Below are 15,126 nucleotides of genomic sequence, written 5' to 3'. Positions count from 1 at the left end.
CTTAGGGAATATGGGCCTAGGGTTTTGGGGGAAACCATCCCTATAAATAGAAAATGGAAATGAAGAGCATGGGTTGATTGATTTGTTTTTGAAACATGTATTAGACAAAGTATTTTGTATGCAAGTTTAAGCATTCAATTCAACATTTCTTTCTACTTGTTCTTGATTTCTTGAAAATCATCAAGTTTGGATTCCGCCCATTCTTGTTGATCGTTTGATATCGTTGTTTGATCCGGATTTCGGGACTTACAATAGTATTGTTATTTTCTACAAACACAAGTACTATCGGCAGGGCTGGCTCTTGGGCCGGCTAACCCGTGCCGTAGCTCTAGGCCCAAAATTTTAAAGGGCCCGAGAGACTTTTATAAGCTTTTGTATATATATATATATATATATATATATATATATATATATATATATAGTAAATTATATATTTAATATATGCATTCATCTATTGTAAATAAAAGTGTTTATGGTGGAGTGGAAAAAAACACCTCAAGATAATGTAGAGGTCTCAAGTTCAAGGCTTGTCTCCACCACCATCAGGGCCGGCTCTTGGGCTGGCCAACCTTTGCCATCGCTCGAGGCCCAATCTTTTAAAGAGCCCGAAAGATTTCTATGAGCTTTTATATATACTTAATTATATATTTAATATATGCATCTACTCATTATGTGAAAAAGTGTTGGTGGTCGAGTGGAAAAACCATCTCAAGATAATGTTAAAGTCTTAAGTTCAAATCTTGACTCCACCAACAAGAGTTTGTTTTTTTTTTCAATTCATTTCCTCAACCACAATTTTGGGCCCAAATTTTTTTTTTCCGCCCGAGGCCTAAATATTTTTGAGAGTTCTCGGGGACGGCTCTGACCACCATAGTCTTATTTTTTTGAACCCTTTTCCTCTTACCACAATTTTAGGCCCAGTTTTTTATTTCGCCCGAGACCTAAATTATTTTGAGAGTTTTTAGAGACGGCTCTGAGTATGAGGGTAATTAACTCTTACATTGATCTGATTGTGATTTCAGAGTTTTGGTTTGTCCATTGTGAATTTGTAATTTGAGTTAATTACTGTTTTCGTCCATGTGGTTTGTCAAAAATCACTGTTTCAGTCCATTAGTTTAAAAATTGCGCTTTCAGTCCCTGTGGTTTCACTTTCGTAATCATTTCAGTCCATGTGGTTTCACTTTCGTAACCATTTCAATCCATTTATTCTATAAGTACAGGGACTGAAATGGTTACGAAAGTGAAACCACAGGGACTAAAATCCAGAGTCGTCCCTGAAAATTTAAGTACCCCGTACAAGCAGGAAAAAAGGCCCCAATTCTAACGAGCTTTTTTTAAACAACGATTAACATTATATTATATTATATTTATATAAAAAGGCAATGAGGATTTATGTCCCTTACTTATATTTATAGGTCAATGTTTAAAATTCATGATAAACTACAAGTCTACAACTACTTCTAAGAAATAATAACATTATTACTATATATTATTATTATATATTATTATACAAATTGAAATGGATAGTGATTTTAATATTATAATAATATATAGTTTTTTTAATACTATTATTTTTTTAATATTATAATAATAGTTATTTTCTTTACTTTTTAACTTTAATCCTTTTTTTAATATCAGAGGTTGGGATAAGTTTGGTGTCAACCAGTATCGAACCAGTACTGGTATCAAAAATACCGAGACGGTCCTGTTCGCTATCAGTACATGAAGGTAAAAACCGACACTAATACAAAAAACGCCAAAAGTTGGTGCCGAATTGATATTGGAAATCTTTTGGTTCGGGAAATTCAGTTTTGCTACCCGGTACCATTTGCTTATCCCTGATCACGGTTACCGTACGAACAACGGTATCGTACAATTTTTTTGTTGATTTTCTTCAAATTTTATTTTTTTCTTTATTTAGTTTCAGGGGTAGGGATGAGCTCGGTGCCAACCGATACAGAATCGGTACTGATACCGAAAATACCGGTTACGGTACCGGTATATGAAGGTAAAAAACGGTAGTGAACCGGTACCAGGAACGCCAAAAGTCGGTACCGAATTGGTACTTAAGATCTTTCGGTTCGGCAAATTTGGTATCGGTACCCAGAACAATTTGCTCATCTCTGATCACGGGTTTCATACGAACAACATCGTTACCATACAACTTTTTTGGTTGATTTTCTTTCGGTTATCTTTTAGTATTTTTTTTCTACATTTTCTTTTAATTCTTGTCAGTAGTTCCGTCCGCAACACGCTCATAGTGATTTCAAAACAAATATAAACACAGACTAAATAACAAAAGAAATTCGCCGCAACGCGACAAACTTCTTTTGATTTTTAATGTAATTACAGGGTAAGAAATGACAAAGGGGATTGAATACTCTAAGGGGGGAAGGGGTGCTCAGACCCCTTACTCTAACACCCGCCAATACCGTCACGCCACGTCAGTTAGACCATCCAATAGCCTAAACTAACCGATTTAGTAGCACCACTACCCTAAAACATGGATCTCACAATTTTACCCAACTTTCTCTCTCTTGCACACAACTCTCTTTGTCTCTCTCCTACTCTGACGCTTAGACCATCCGCAACCACAAAACCAGAGCCGTCCCTGAGAATTTAAGTCCCCCGTACAAGCAGGAAAAAAGGCCCCAATTCTAACGAACTTTTTTTAAACAACGAATAACATTATATTTATATTTATATAAAAAGGCAATAAGGATTTAAGTCCCTTGTCTGTAGGTCAATGTTTGAAATTCATGACAAACTACAAGTCTACAACTACTTCTAAGAAATAATAACATTATTTTAAAAAACAAATTAATAAAAAAATTGAGAATGAAAAACAAAAATGGAGTGGGAAATAACCAAAAGCAGTGAAAAGGTTGGGAGGCGAACAAATTAACAAAAAAATGAGAATGAGCAACAAAATAGAGCAAGAAAGAATAAAGCAGTAAAATGGCAAAAATGAAGGAAGACAATAATCGAACCCGGTAGAAACAAGTAAGGAGGCAAGTAATATAACCACTCGCCCATATCTGATTTTGTTTATACATTATATCCTCTAAAATTATATAAAACGTATAAAAGAAAAAAATTAAAATTTAGGCCCCTAGGACAAACGGGCCTCGGCCGGGGGTGCGGCTCGCCCACCTTTAGGGCCGGCCCTGCTAAAATCACAATTTTTAAACTAATGGACTGAAATAGTGATTTTTTAACAAACCACAACGACGAAAAATTTCTTCGGTAAATGTTAAATTGCTATTGGATTCTTGTGATATCTAGGGTATTGTACAAAATGCTAAATTGATCGTTTCTGAGGCCTGACAAAAGCGATAAAATGTCTAGACATATTTTAGCAAAGGCTTAGGTAAAACCCAAATTGTAGAAATTTTATTACAATATTAAAAGTTGTTTCATGCATTACATATTAATCTCTATTATTATAAGCTATGCCTGTACTCCTAACCGAGTCTTTGAGTTCAGCCAAATTGATCTAGATATTAACCAAAGGCTATTGGAGGTTTTTTGCTGGCACTATATATAGAGAGAGAGAGTTGTTGCCGTTCAAAAAAAAAAAAAAAAAAAAAAAAAAAAAACTAAAGGCTTAAATTAAATGAAATAAAAGAATGCAACACATAACTAATATTTTACACTTAGCGAATAATATCAACGATTTAAATAACAATCAGTTATTTTAAAGATATTTTATAGTGGTTGTTTTTTTAGAGTTGTTGGCCTCTTTTTTCACTTTTTTGCATTGTCATTGATTTATATACGAGTCAATCATTTAAATTATTGGTTTGTCCATGTATTTTCTTGTATTGCTAAACAGGTGATTGCTATTGAACTAAGAGACTTATTCGTTTCTTAGTTGATTAGTTGCTTGTTCATTGTAATTTATGTTTCTTAGATGATGATCTAGGATATGTTCAAGAGAAGTAGGTCCACCTTCTGTAGATTAATATATCACAACTTCTAACAGGCTTCCTTAGTTATTTTTATGTGGCAGATCCAGAGGGGGTTTCTAGGTTCCACCTCCTTGGTTTGGAAAAAAATGGAAACTTTTAATGTAAACTCTGTATGATTTGGAAATAATTAGTGAAAATTATTGAGAATTTAGCAAAAGAAACCCTCTAAAAAAATTTCTAGATCCGCCACTGATCCGTAATATACTTTAGCATTTGAATATAAGAAATTTAGCTGTATTTATGTAAACAAATTCAAGTTACCATATCAATCTAAAATATGTGAGACTATAGTGTCATGCATTCCCAAATGAGTGAAGGGGATAGAATATTATAATCAGAAAGAATAACGCTCAAAACAATTAGTTGAGACTTGATTAGAGAATAGCGAGTAATTTCATTTTGTTTTAGACTCCTATTAATAGGTTAACCTGACCCTCTATTTAAGAGGTGTAGAGTTCAAATCATGTAAAATGTAGTATCTAAGTATTTAGGAGTGTGTTAGTTTACTAAAAAAACCCGGTCCTAATCAAGCCATAATACCGAAAGATTTAAGAGAAATTTGTTCAGCCTATGTTGATTATGGGTCTTTCTCCTTTTTACTCATTCCTCTCGTTCTTTTTTTTTTTTTTTTTTTTTTTGAACGGCAAGGAACGACGTGTTACCCATCGTGACATCGGGCACTGTGGCCAACGTCGACTACTTGACCGTTGTCAGCCCCTTGGCTCTCCCCAGATGCGTGGAAACCCGACCTCCACCCTCCGAAGGCACGACAGTGAAATAATCGGTAAAACATCGCCTCCCATCCAAGTCGAATCGGCGCCACCCGTATTTGCTCTTCACCTGGATGCCGCAGAAAATAACGAGGAGAGTGAGAATCGAACCTGAGTCACAAGGAACACCAATTCTTTCACCAACCACTCTACCACTACCAAATTGTCATTCTCCTAGCTCTTTTAATATGATGGCTTTGTGTGAAAAGAAAAAGGAATACTAAATAAATAAGAGGGGGAATTCTATTCCCACACCTCATTATCTATTTGCACAACCTGGAATTACAGTACGCATCGTATAGAGCTATACGATACGTATTGAAAAAGTTAAAAAAACATTGCAGACTGACAGGTGCAGGTGTTATCTGGCGGCTGGCATCATACGTATCGTATAGGCCTATACGATGCGTATTGGCACCCTGAATTTTTGAAGTTTATTTTTGGTGTGTTGTGTTGGGATTTTGGTGTTTCGGGTTTGTTATTGGTGTTTATTATTAGTTATTTTTATTTTAATAATTTTTAAAAACTTTATTATTTTTATATCGTTAAGTATCGTATTATTTTTATATCGTACCATATCACATTTTTAACTTAATATCGTATTATCGATTGTAAGTAACCAAGCATATCAATCTAAACAGTTAAAATAAACAATCACAAATACAAATAAACAGAAACTGCAAATTTAATTACATAATAAGTTTGTACATACACAGGAAATTGTTCAAAATACATAAACCGTCAAAATACAACAAAAGTACAACGATCCTAAAGTGGTGGATCCTGAGTGGTGCCTGAGGGCCCCGCCCCCGCAGTGCCTGAGGTCCCTGCCCCCTGATTCGAACCGGACTGCTCACCACGCCGGAATGCCTGGATCGCCTCCATGAGAAGACGCTCCATACGGTCGTGAGCGGCCTCCATCCGCGCCTGCATCCGGTCCTCCAACTCAGTCAACGCACGTGCCACAGCTGGATCGAGCTCGTCGTTGAATACGTGCTGGGGGTACTGAGGCACCCCATGTGGCTGCGCCTGCTGTGCCGGAGCACCTAACGGAAATGGAACCGGCGGGGGAGATGGTGGTGGCTCAACGTGGTCACCATCGTCGTCATCGTCGTCGTCGCCCTATGCGGCATCACCATCCGCCGGCTGACCCTCACCCTGTGCCGGCTCTGGAAGCAACTCCGGTAGCTCGTCTGGGAGAGCGACGGGCTCGAAGACCTGCCCGTTCCCTCCTATAAGTCGCAGACCGAGCCCCGGGAAGTCACGCGTCATATGCATGCCGTTCAGGGTAGTACGGGTCAACAAGCTCGGCTCCACCATGCCCCCATCCGAGAATAACTGGTCCTGCTGGGGAACAAGGCCCAAGGAGACAGCGATGCGTGTGATGTACCCCCCCCCCCCGTACAGCACAGACATGTCCTGCCTGTGGAACACCGTCGCAAACCACTGGGCTAGGCAGCGATGGAGGGCGCACCTCTCCCCCCATATAAGGCAGTAGAGGTAAAAGAGATCCCCCTGAGTGCACCACTCGCGACTCTGCTTGCGTGGTGCTATAGATGTGGCAATAAGATTGTGCAGGTAGCGGTAGAGGGGATTGGTGATATAGGAAGCCCTCTGCTTCGACGTCGTGCCGAAGTGATGCGCGCTGATCACCTGCCAGAACCGCATTAGAATCGTACGGGGGGCCATCCATATGCCATCGGTGTAGATGGGGGTGTCCAACTCCTCCACCCTGTAAAGGCCGGAGTGCTCGGCAAACCGTCTGAGTGACATCAAATGCCACTGCCCCGCTAGACGAAAGCTAACCTCTATCCACGGGTCGTCCTCGTCGTCATCCTCCTCTAGACGATCTGCAGGCCTGGGAGCGTAGTTGAAAATCGACAAAAAACTCGCACGCCATGACCCTGTAAGACGGCGTGTATGCATATCGAACAACCTGTCACACAGTGTGGTTAGTATGCATGTCGTATACAAAACAAAGAAAAAACAGTAACAAATAGTATACCTCGACCACGGAGTATCGTCTCCGATGAGCCCTCGGGCTCTCGCCGCCTCCGCGACCTCTTCTAGAGCACCCCAATCGAGGGTACAGTGGTCGCCGATCTCCATACGACGAAACTTTTCACATCTGTGATAAGCCTCGCTCCCCTCCTCGAACCTCAAATAATCATTCTTCAACAGGGGATCCTCTCCAGGGTCAGCGCCACGCCCACGCCCACGTCCAGCGTCACGCCCGCGCCCACGGCCGCATCCATGGCCACGCCCACCAGGCACCGCCACCACGATCAACGCCCCCGCCGCTCCATGTGCGCGGCCACGTCCACCTCGACCGCGACCACCATCTCGACCGCCACCTCGACCGTCACCGCCACCTCCCCGGCCTTTCCCTCTACCCATAGCGACTTCCATATCTGCATGATTAAACAATTTTAATCAATTTTTTTTTCAAAATATAACAATTTTTATTTAATTTAAAAAAAATATATAACACCGCCACCTCCCCGGATGACCCCGACTATATATTATAACTATTATCTATCTACGACTTATTAGGTTTCGAGGCTCGTTACGGACCTATGCGCGATACGGACGTTTCGACTAAAAAATAAAAAAAAACTATATATTTACGGCGTCTTAGGTTTCGACGCTCGAAATGTACCTAATCACGTTACGGACGACCCGAACGGTATATTATAATTATTATCTATCTACGACGTATTAGGTTTCGGCTCTCGTTACGGACCTACGCGCGATACAGACGTTTCGACTAAAAAATAAAAAAAACTATATATTTACGACGTCTTAGGTTTCGACGCTCAAAATGGACCTAATCGCATTACGGACGACCCGAACGGTATATTATAACTATTATCTGTCTACGACGTATTAGGTTTCGGCGCTCGTTACGGACCTACGCGCGATACGGACGTTTCGACTGAAAAATAAAAAAAAAACTATATATTTACGACGTCTTAGGTTTCGACGCTCGAAATGGACCTAATCACGTTACGGACGACCCGAACGGTATATTATAACTGTTATCTATCTACGACGTATTAGGTTTCGGCGCTCGTTACGGACCTACGCGCGATACGGACGTTTCGACTAAAAAATTAAAAAAAACTATATATTTACGACGTCTTAGGTTTCGACGCTCGAAATGGACCTAATTGCGTTACGGATGACCCGAACGGTATATTATAGTTATTATCTATCTACGACGTATTAGGTTTCGACGCTCGTTACCGAGCTATGCGCGATACGGACAGTTCAAATGTTCTTGAAGAAACACTGAATTTATGAACCTATACGATGCGTATAGACTAATACGTATCGTATCAGTTCAAATGTTCTTGAACAAACAATGAAATTATGAATCCATACGCTTCGTATAGGTCGATACGCATCACATCGACCCATCTGTTCTTGACAAAATTTTGAAATTTTGAAACGATACGATGCGTATAGGCCGATACACATCGTATCGTTTCAAAAGTTCTTCAAAAACCCCAAAAAAAACCCCAGTTTTCAACCCAAAATTCACAATAAACCTATGGCTAAAATGCAAAATCTAACACGTTAAAATGATGAGGGTGTGGAGATGAATACCGTACTAGTCTTCGATCTTGAAATCTCGAGCGTTTGTCGATCGTATGTATACCACCGTATGTGTGTGTATTTGGGTGTATTTTGAGTTTTGTTTGTTTTTGGATCGTATAAACCCCATGTGTTTTAAGGGGTTATATCGTTTTCTTATTCTATATGCGTCGTATAGATCTATACGATGGTTAGTAAATAACCAATATACCCCTGTTTTTCAAATAAATCCAGCGGATAATACCCATCGTATAGGTCTATACGATGCATCTGAAAGGGCTATACGATACAACTTTGGCCTATACGATCGTATATGCCATAGTTTGAAAATCTGGTTATTCGTGTTTTCCTCGGTTCAACGCGTATACGAGTCGTTTTTTGACGAAATTTCGCATATTTTGTTATCAACATACCTCGTTTCGGTGACGTTCAGTTGCGTGCGAATATCGTATTTTACGATTACGCTTAGTTTTGTTTTAAGTCCACTTGTACTCCATAGTGCCGTGTTATATGTATACGTTCGTGGAAAATATCATTAGTCGCGTATTTTAGCGTACTTTAGAGCATTATATCGTATTTTAAGGTATTTTAACATATTTTCATGTATCTTATGGTATGTTAAGGTATTTCGGCGTATTTTAGCGTATTTAATTGTATTTTGACGTATTTCACCGTATTTTCGAACATTTTAGCGTACTGTAGAGCGTTATATCGTATTTTAAGGTATTTTAACATATTTTCATGTATCTCATGGTATTTTAAGCTATTTTAGCGCATTTGAGCGTATTTCGGCGTATTTTAGCGTATCTAATTGTATTTTGACGTATTTCACCGTATTTTCGAACATTTTAGCGTACTGTAGAACATTATATCGTATTTTAAGGTATTTTAACATATTTTCATGTATCTTATGGTATTTTAAGCTATTTTAGCGTATTTCGGTGTATTTTGACGTATTTAATTGTATTTTGACGTATTTTACCGTATTTTCGAACATTTTAGCGTATTTTAGCGCATGTTAGCGTATTTTAGCTTTTTTTCATGTATCTTATGGTATTTTAAGGTATTTTAGCGTATTTCGGCGTATTTTGACGTATTTAATTGTATTTTGACGTATTTCACCGTATTTTCGAACATTTTAGCGTACTGTAAAGCATTATATCGTATTTTAAGGTACTTTAACATATTTTCATGTCTCTTATGGTATTTTAAGGTATTTTAGCGCATTTTAGCGTATTTCGACGTATTTTGACGTATTTAATTGTATTTTGACGTATTTTACCGTATTTTCGAACATTTTAGCGTATTTTAGAGCATGTTGGCGTATTTTAGCATTTTTTTCATGTATCTTATGGTATTTTAAGGTATTTTAGCGCATTTTAGCGTATTTCGGCGTATTTTGACGTATTCAATTGTATTTTGACGTATTTTACCGTATTTTCAAACATTTTAGTGCATTTTAGCGCATGTTAGCGTATTTTAGCATATTTTCATGTATTTAATTGTACTGTAACGTATTTTGATGTTTTTTAGCGCATTTTCGAATATTTTACCGTATTTTCGTATTACAAATTAATCAATATAATGCATTGATTTGGCAATAAACAAATGGAATACATTATACAAATAAGTTATTGTTTAAAATTACAAATCAATCACTAACAAGCAATGTAGGGTCAATGTTAGGCTTCATTAGCATATCATACCACGCTATCCGTTCCGTGTAGTTTTCAGTCCAACATAAAGCTTCTTGGCGCGCGCGCCTACTCCATGTAAGGTTCGGTGGTGGCATTGGATAGTCCCTTCAAGTCTGACGTGGATGAAATGACCACGATTAACAAATAACAGTGAAACGAACTGATGGGGGTGCGTACTTTGGATCATATAAGGGAAATACAGTAGAACAACCTTGGATGTCTAATATGTGAACAATCACACCAAACCAATTGGCAAGAAGGAGTGCTGCTTAAGGCATCTCCATCCAATGTTCCTTGGGTGCCATTCCAACCCCGGTAAAATTTATTCTCTTTACTTGTTCGTCGTAGTCCCCTAGTACTTCACTATCGAAGATGTACTCCCACATTTCTTTGTTTGGACCCGTCAGCTCTTCAAGTTGTTGGTTTCGAATATACCCAAAGTAATCTTGTTCAAACCCTAAACCCACAGCCGTCGCCCGAAACCCACAATGTCCATCCGGCCTGACATCTTTTATTCTTGAAATGTAGCGGTGGAACACTTTTGGAATTTGTTTTTTTGTATCTGTGCGCATATTCAAGCATTCCCTCATCAGTGATTAACGGAAAGACATTGCCCTTGCCAGGCTCTTCTTCACGTGAAGATGTTGAACGACCGCGTCGATTTAACGACCTTTGAGACTTTAGAGACATTACAGACGTAGACGGTATTAGGGAATCTTGCGATGGTACATAAGAGCTATGTCGAGGAGGGTCACACCTACTTTGTTGTCTGGGAGGCCCAACTGAGCTATCTCTAGCAGCTTGCTTTTTTCTTTGTTGTTGGACCTTGGAAGTTGGCCGCCCGCAAGTGTTTTCTTGTACGACAGGCGGTTTTTTGTCGCTCATATATGGGTTTACCACCGCCATGATCTTCGATAAGACGTTTTTCCTCACTTGCGGGGGTTGGGTAGACAATTTTTGTTTCACATATTCTAATTGTTTGTCTACATCAACATCTTCCTCATTAATATTTGATGCGTTCAGGTCAAGTTTTCTCCAGAAAATGTCTATATCTTCGAGCTGAATGACGCAGTCTGCAAAACAAAAAAAAACAGCATTAGACAATCATATTAAATTAAGACAACAAAACATTTTTTATTAGTCTATAAGTACATGTATTCTGTAATCTCTCCAGGCGACATGCACATAACAACCCGGCACCCGAGTACAGCTGGCAACCACATGTTGATCTGAATGACCGCAAAGTGTCTATTCTCCGTGTTAGCTCGTTTTCCAATTGGTTAAGAGCATGGATGGAAACTTTAAGAAGTAGGTTGGAAAACATAGGAATCTGAAGGTGGCTGTTCATTCGCTTGGTGCGGCTTTCTTCCAAGGATTTCTTTATTTGCGCATATTGCTTTAGTACCAAGGTGTCCACCTTTTTCACCAGCGATTCCAGACTGCATCTCGGTGTAGTAAGTTGTTTCTTTAATGCAGCATGTGTGCCTTCAGCTCTGTTTGTTGTACTTTGCATGAATGTCAGGGTTTGATTGGTCCATGCAGATACGAACAATTGTCTGGAGGTGCTTAACCAGTTATTCCATAGGTAATTAAAAACATCTGAAAAAAATAAACATAATTTTATATCAATTTGTATGAATGTATTTACTTAGCGAGAATATACATGTAAGTTGTTGATTGACAAGGTGTCTCTGAAGGTTGAGGACGTTATATTTGTATAACTCTTTGGTAGCGGAATTACACACCGTTTTCCACTGATTTATAAAGGCTTCCCAATCTTGCCCATTAAACGAACCCTTGCAGCGCTTCACAATATTTTGTAAGATGTGGAACCTGCAGAGATATCTGTGTGCGCCAGGGAATATTTTTCTACACGCGTTTATCAGTGCCTGGTCCCTGTCTGTTGGAATTACACGCGGCTCCATGCAGTCGTGCAGCATAGACCTGACCCTCTCCAATACCCAGACGTACGTTGCCTCCTGCTCGTTTGAAAGAAATGCATGCGCAACACAGAAGGTGTGGTTTGTCGACGACATACCCACAACTTGCAAAAATGGAAGATTGTACATGTTAGTCTTGTAGGTAGCGTCGATCATAAGCACATGCGGGAATGCCCTCCACATTTCAAATGACTTATCGTGATAGAAAAATATATGTTGAACGACGTTGGTGGAAGGTTCCGCCTGTATGTAATAGGCCATCTTTTTTCCCTGGAGGATTTGTTCTAGTCGCTGCATGGGAGACGGTTTTTTCTCTAACTTCGCGGCCCTAATCTTTTGGCGAGCGTTGTGTATGTCTTTCCGAACACATACGTTCTCAGGGTTCTGTTCGGTTACGGCCTTCCAGATTGTATGGGGCTGTATGTCTTGATCTGTCAACTCTTGCACCAGCCTAAACTCATTAGGAGTAAGCATCCTGGCATACGCGTAACCCTCCAGATGTTCAGCAGGGCCGTGGTTGTGCGCCTCGTTAAAATTTTTGTTCAGATAATCTATCCGCCAAGACATACAGCCCCGGTCGAGACAACCTATCACCATAAAAGGGCACACACATTTTTTGCTGCCGGTTTTCCTAACCGTGGCCTTACTCTCATGCTTGCCGCTACGAGAACATTGGAGCCACACCCGGTTATCCTTGGACCGTCTGGTAACAATTATGTATCCGTTGGCTAAACCCCTTCGTTTTACCCAACTTTCCAAATCATCGCGGGATAAAAAAATCCTAAAAACATAACCAGTAATTTAAAAAAATATAACAATTTTGAATGTACTTTTTTAAAAATTCTTAAAAAATATTTGATTAATATTTAAAAAATAGTTGATTAATATTTAAAAAAATACTTTAATGTATTTTTTATAATATTTAAAAAATATAACAGGTTTAACTAATTTTATAAAAATATTTCATATAACATTGATTAATTAATTTTTATCCTATTTGAAAAATATAACAATTTTAATGTATTTTGTATTAACAATTGTATAATAATTTAACAGAAAAAAATATAACATTTAACAAAAATATATATCGTTCGTACCTGATCAGTTTTGTACGAAACTTCAGAGTAAGCGGGTGTCTCGTCACCCAATGACTCTTGCACAGGTGTCTCGTGACCCAATGACTCTTGCACGGGTGGCTCGTCACCCAATGACTCTTGAACGGCTGGATCGTCACCCACTGACTCTTGCACGTAAGAAGGGTGACTAAGGTCTCCTTGTACTCCCGAAGGACCACTAACGAAAACGTTATTGCCATATTCTTCCTATCCGTACGAGGGAACGTAACCGGGTTCATAAAACGCAGACCTATAACCTTGATCATGGCTACACGCGTTCAAATCTGGTAGCAACGGTTGGCGGGGCATAGGAGACTAAAAAAAAACAACGGGTAAAAGGTAATGGTAAGTTTAACGCCGGATAGAAAAAAGTAAATATATATACTTACCTCGTTGAGGTCTGGCAACGACGATTCATTATGACAGGGACGATAGCCCGACATGACCTCGTGCGCGTGATCATCATTTCCACCCAAATCGTAAGAATCAGGGACATTAGACCCCGCCTAATACAAACGGTGTGCTAAGTATTTCATAAACAAAAAAAAAAAAAAACAGAATACGTTAAAAAATGATATACCACACTGCTATCCGAAATAAACGTGCTCGTGTCCACCTCAGACGGCTCACCGAAAACATAGTTGTACCAAGACATGTTTGTTAGTGAATGTGAGTATATAACGAAGAGGATCTATATATCGTCTTCTTCGTCGTTTAAATAGGGGAAGAAGAATTCAAATTCAGAAAAGAATACGAGTCGTATAGCCCTATACGATGTGTATAGGGCATACGTCAATCACTTAACGTCACTCAACAGTGACGGAAAGCTGATCGTACTTTCTAAAAAAAGTAATATGCATCGTATAGGCCTATACGATGCGTATTACTTTAACCCCCGTGAGACAATGCCAGTCAAAGACTGACACAGAATTAATTACTAACACAATACGCATCGTATAGACCTATACGATGCGTATTGAAGATGTCGATTTAATAAGCCAAAGTGTGCCAACAATAATACGACCCAAATAAGAGATGGCTTTGTGTGAAAAGAAAAAGGAATACCAAATAAATAAGAGATTCGAAATTTCGAACGTGTGGATGTAGAGAGACGAACGTATAAGGGAGCCATGTTGCCTTTCTAGAAGAGTAGAATTTCATCTTCATTTAGTTTGGTCAACATGAAAGCAAAATAGGCTACGAATTCAATTATAAAAAAAAGAACTTATTAATATTCGACCTCAAATTTCATGAATGTTTCTAAAAAACTTAAAACAAAAATATACATTCAACTTGGGTAAAATTGCATCCATTTTTTATATAAAAGTTTTTTTTCCATAAAACATATTAGACATTAATCAAATATTACTTTTTCATAAACATGCTAATTGATCTCCAAACATTTAATGAATTACCAAGGATGTGAGGAACTTGTAAGAAATCTCCAAACATTGACCTCCCCCTCATTTCCCGCAGTGGTGATTTGATTTCTTCGGGGCTTAGCGGGTCTGATATTGTTCGCGGCTATCTGAGTATAGTTTAGCTAGAACGATTCGAATCCCATTAACACCCTTAGGGTTGAGTTGTCATTGCTTCTTTTTGTTTGTTTTGGAGGGTCTTGGGGAGTTTACCTGTTTAAACAACTTACTCTTTGGTTCTCCTGAGTTTTATCAATGGCTTCGTCGAAGAAATGTGAAGGAGATCAGGAAGATGGTGGCCCATGGTCCGAAGTGCAATACCGGAAGAATAGAAAGAGTAAAGGTGATGGTGTAGAATGGACGTTTTTAGTTCAAAACATCTCAGAACGTGTGACCAGGAATATCATGTGGAGAGCGTTTCAGCCTTATGGTTATGTCTCAGACGCCTATGTGGCTCGGAAGAGGGACGCCAAGGGCAAATGTTTTGGCTTTGTGAGATACGTGGGGGTAGAAAATTTGAAAGGAACTCTTGTTTCGATGAACACTGTCAAGATGTTTGGTATGAAAGCTTATGTGACTCTTGCAAAATATGATAGGGACCATAAAAGATTCAATTTT

At 39.0% G+C, this 15,126-nt stretch overlaps 1 protein-coding gene across 2 annotated transcripts; it reads right to left on the bottom strand.

Annotated features, from left to right (window-relative positions):
* Positions 1 to 9,930: 9,930 nt before the first annotated feature.
* LOC118484904 (protein FAR1-RELATED SEQUENCE 5-like) lies at positions 9,931 to 14,119 on the bottom strand. Of its 2 annotated transcripts, XM_035981014.1 has the most exons (6): positions 13,671 to 14,119; positions 13,480 to 13,596; positions 13,073 to 13,405; positions 11,699 to 12,756; positions 11,188 to 11,634; positions 9,931 to 11,108 (listed from the first exon to the last, which is right to left on the bottom strand). In XM_035981014.1, the coding sequence occupies exons 3-6, from the start codon at positions 13,354 to 13,356 to the stop codon at positions 10,486 to 10,488; spliced, it is 2,412 nt and encodes an 803-aa protein (XP_035836907.1). In that variant the 5' UTR covers positions 13,357 to 13,405; positions 13,480 to 13,596; positions 13,671 to 14,119; the 3' UTR covers positions 9,931 to 10,485. The 2 variants fall into 2 exon arrangements, with proteins under 2 accessions (XP_035836907.1, XP_035836906.1); XM_035981013.1 differs by lacking the exon at positions 13,671 to 14,119 and having other exon boundaries at positions 13,480 to 13,632.
* Positions 14,120 to 15,126: the final 1,007 nt, after the last annotated feature.

The sequence above is a fragment of the Helianthus annuus genome, chromosome 12, assembly GCF_002127325.2.
Source record: "Helianthus annuus cultivar XRQ/B chromosome 12, HanXRQr2.0-SUNRISE, whole genome shotgun sequence".
NCBI classification, from domain to species: domain Eukaryota; kingdom Viridiplantae; phylum Streptophyta; class Magnoliopsida; order Asterales; family Asteraceae; genus Helianthus; species Helianthus annuus.
This window is presented reverse-complemented; position numbering and strand designations above follow the sequence as displayed.

Bases quoted from the DNA above. Each gene is read 5' to 3' on its own strand.
- LOC118484904 (XM_035981014.1), bottom strand. From the start codon at position 13,356: ATGATCAAGGTTATAGGTCTGCGTTTTATGAACCCGGTTACGTTCCCT. The intron at 12,757-13,072 runs GTACGAACGATA...TTATGTTTTTAG, and splicing joins TTTCGTACAAAACTGATCAG to GATTTTTTTATCCCGCGATG. The intron at 11,109-11,187 runs GTACTTATAGAC...TTTGTTTTGCAG, and splicing joins GGAGAGATTACAGAATACAT to ACTGCGTCATTCAGCTCGAA.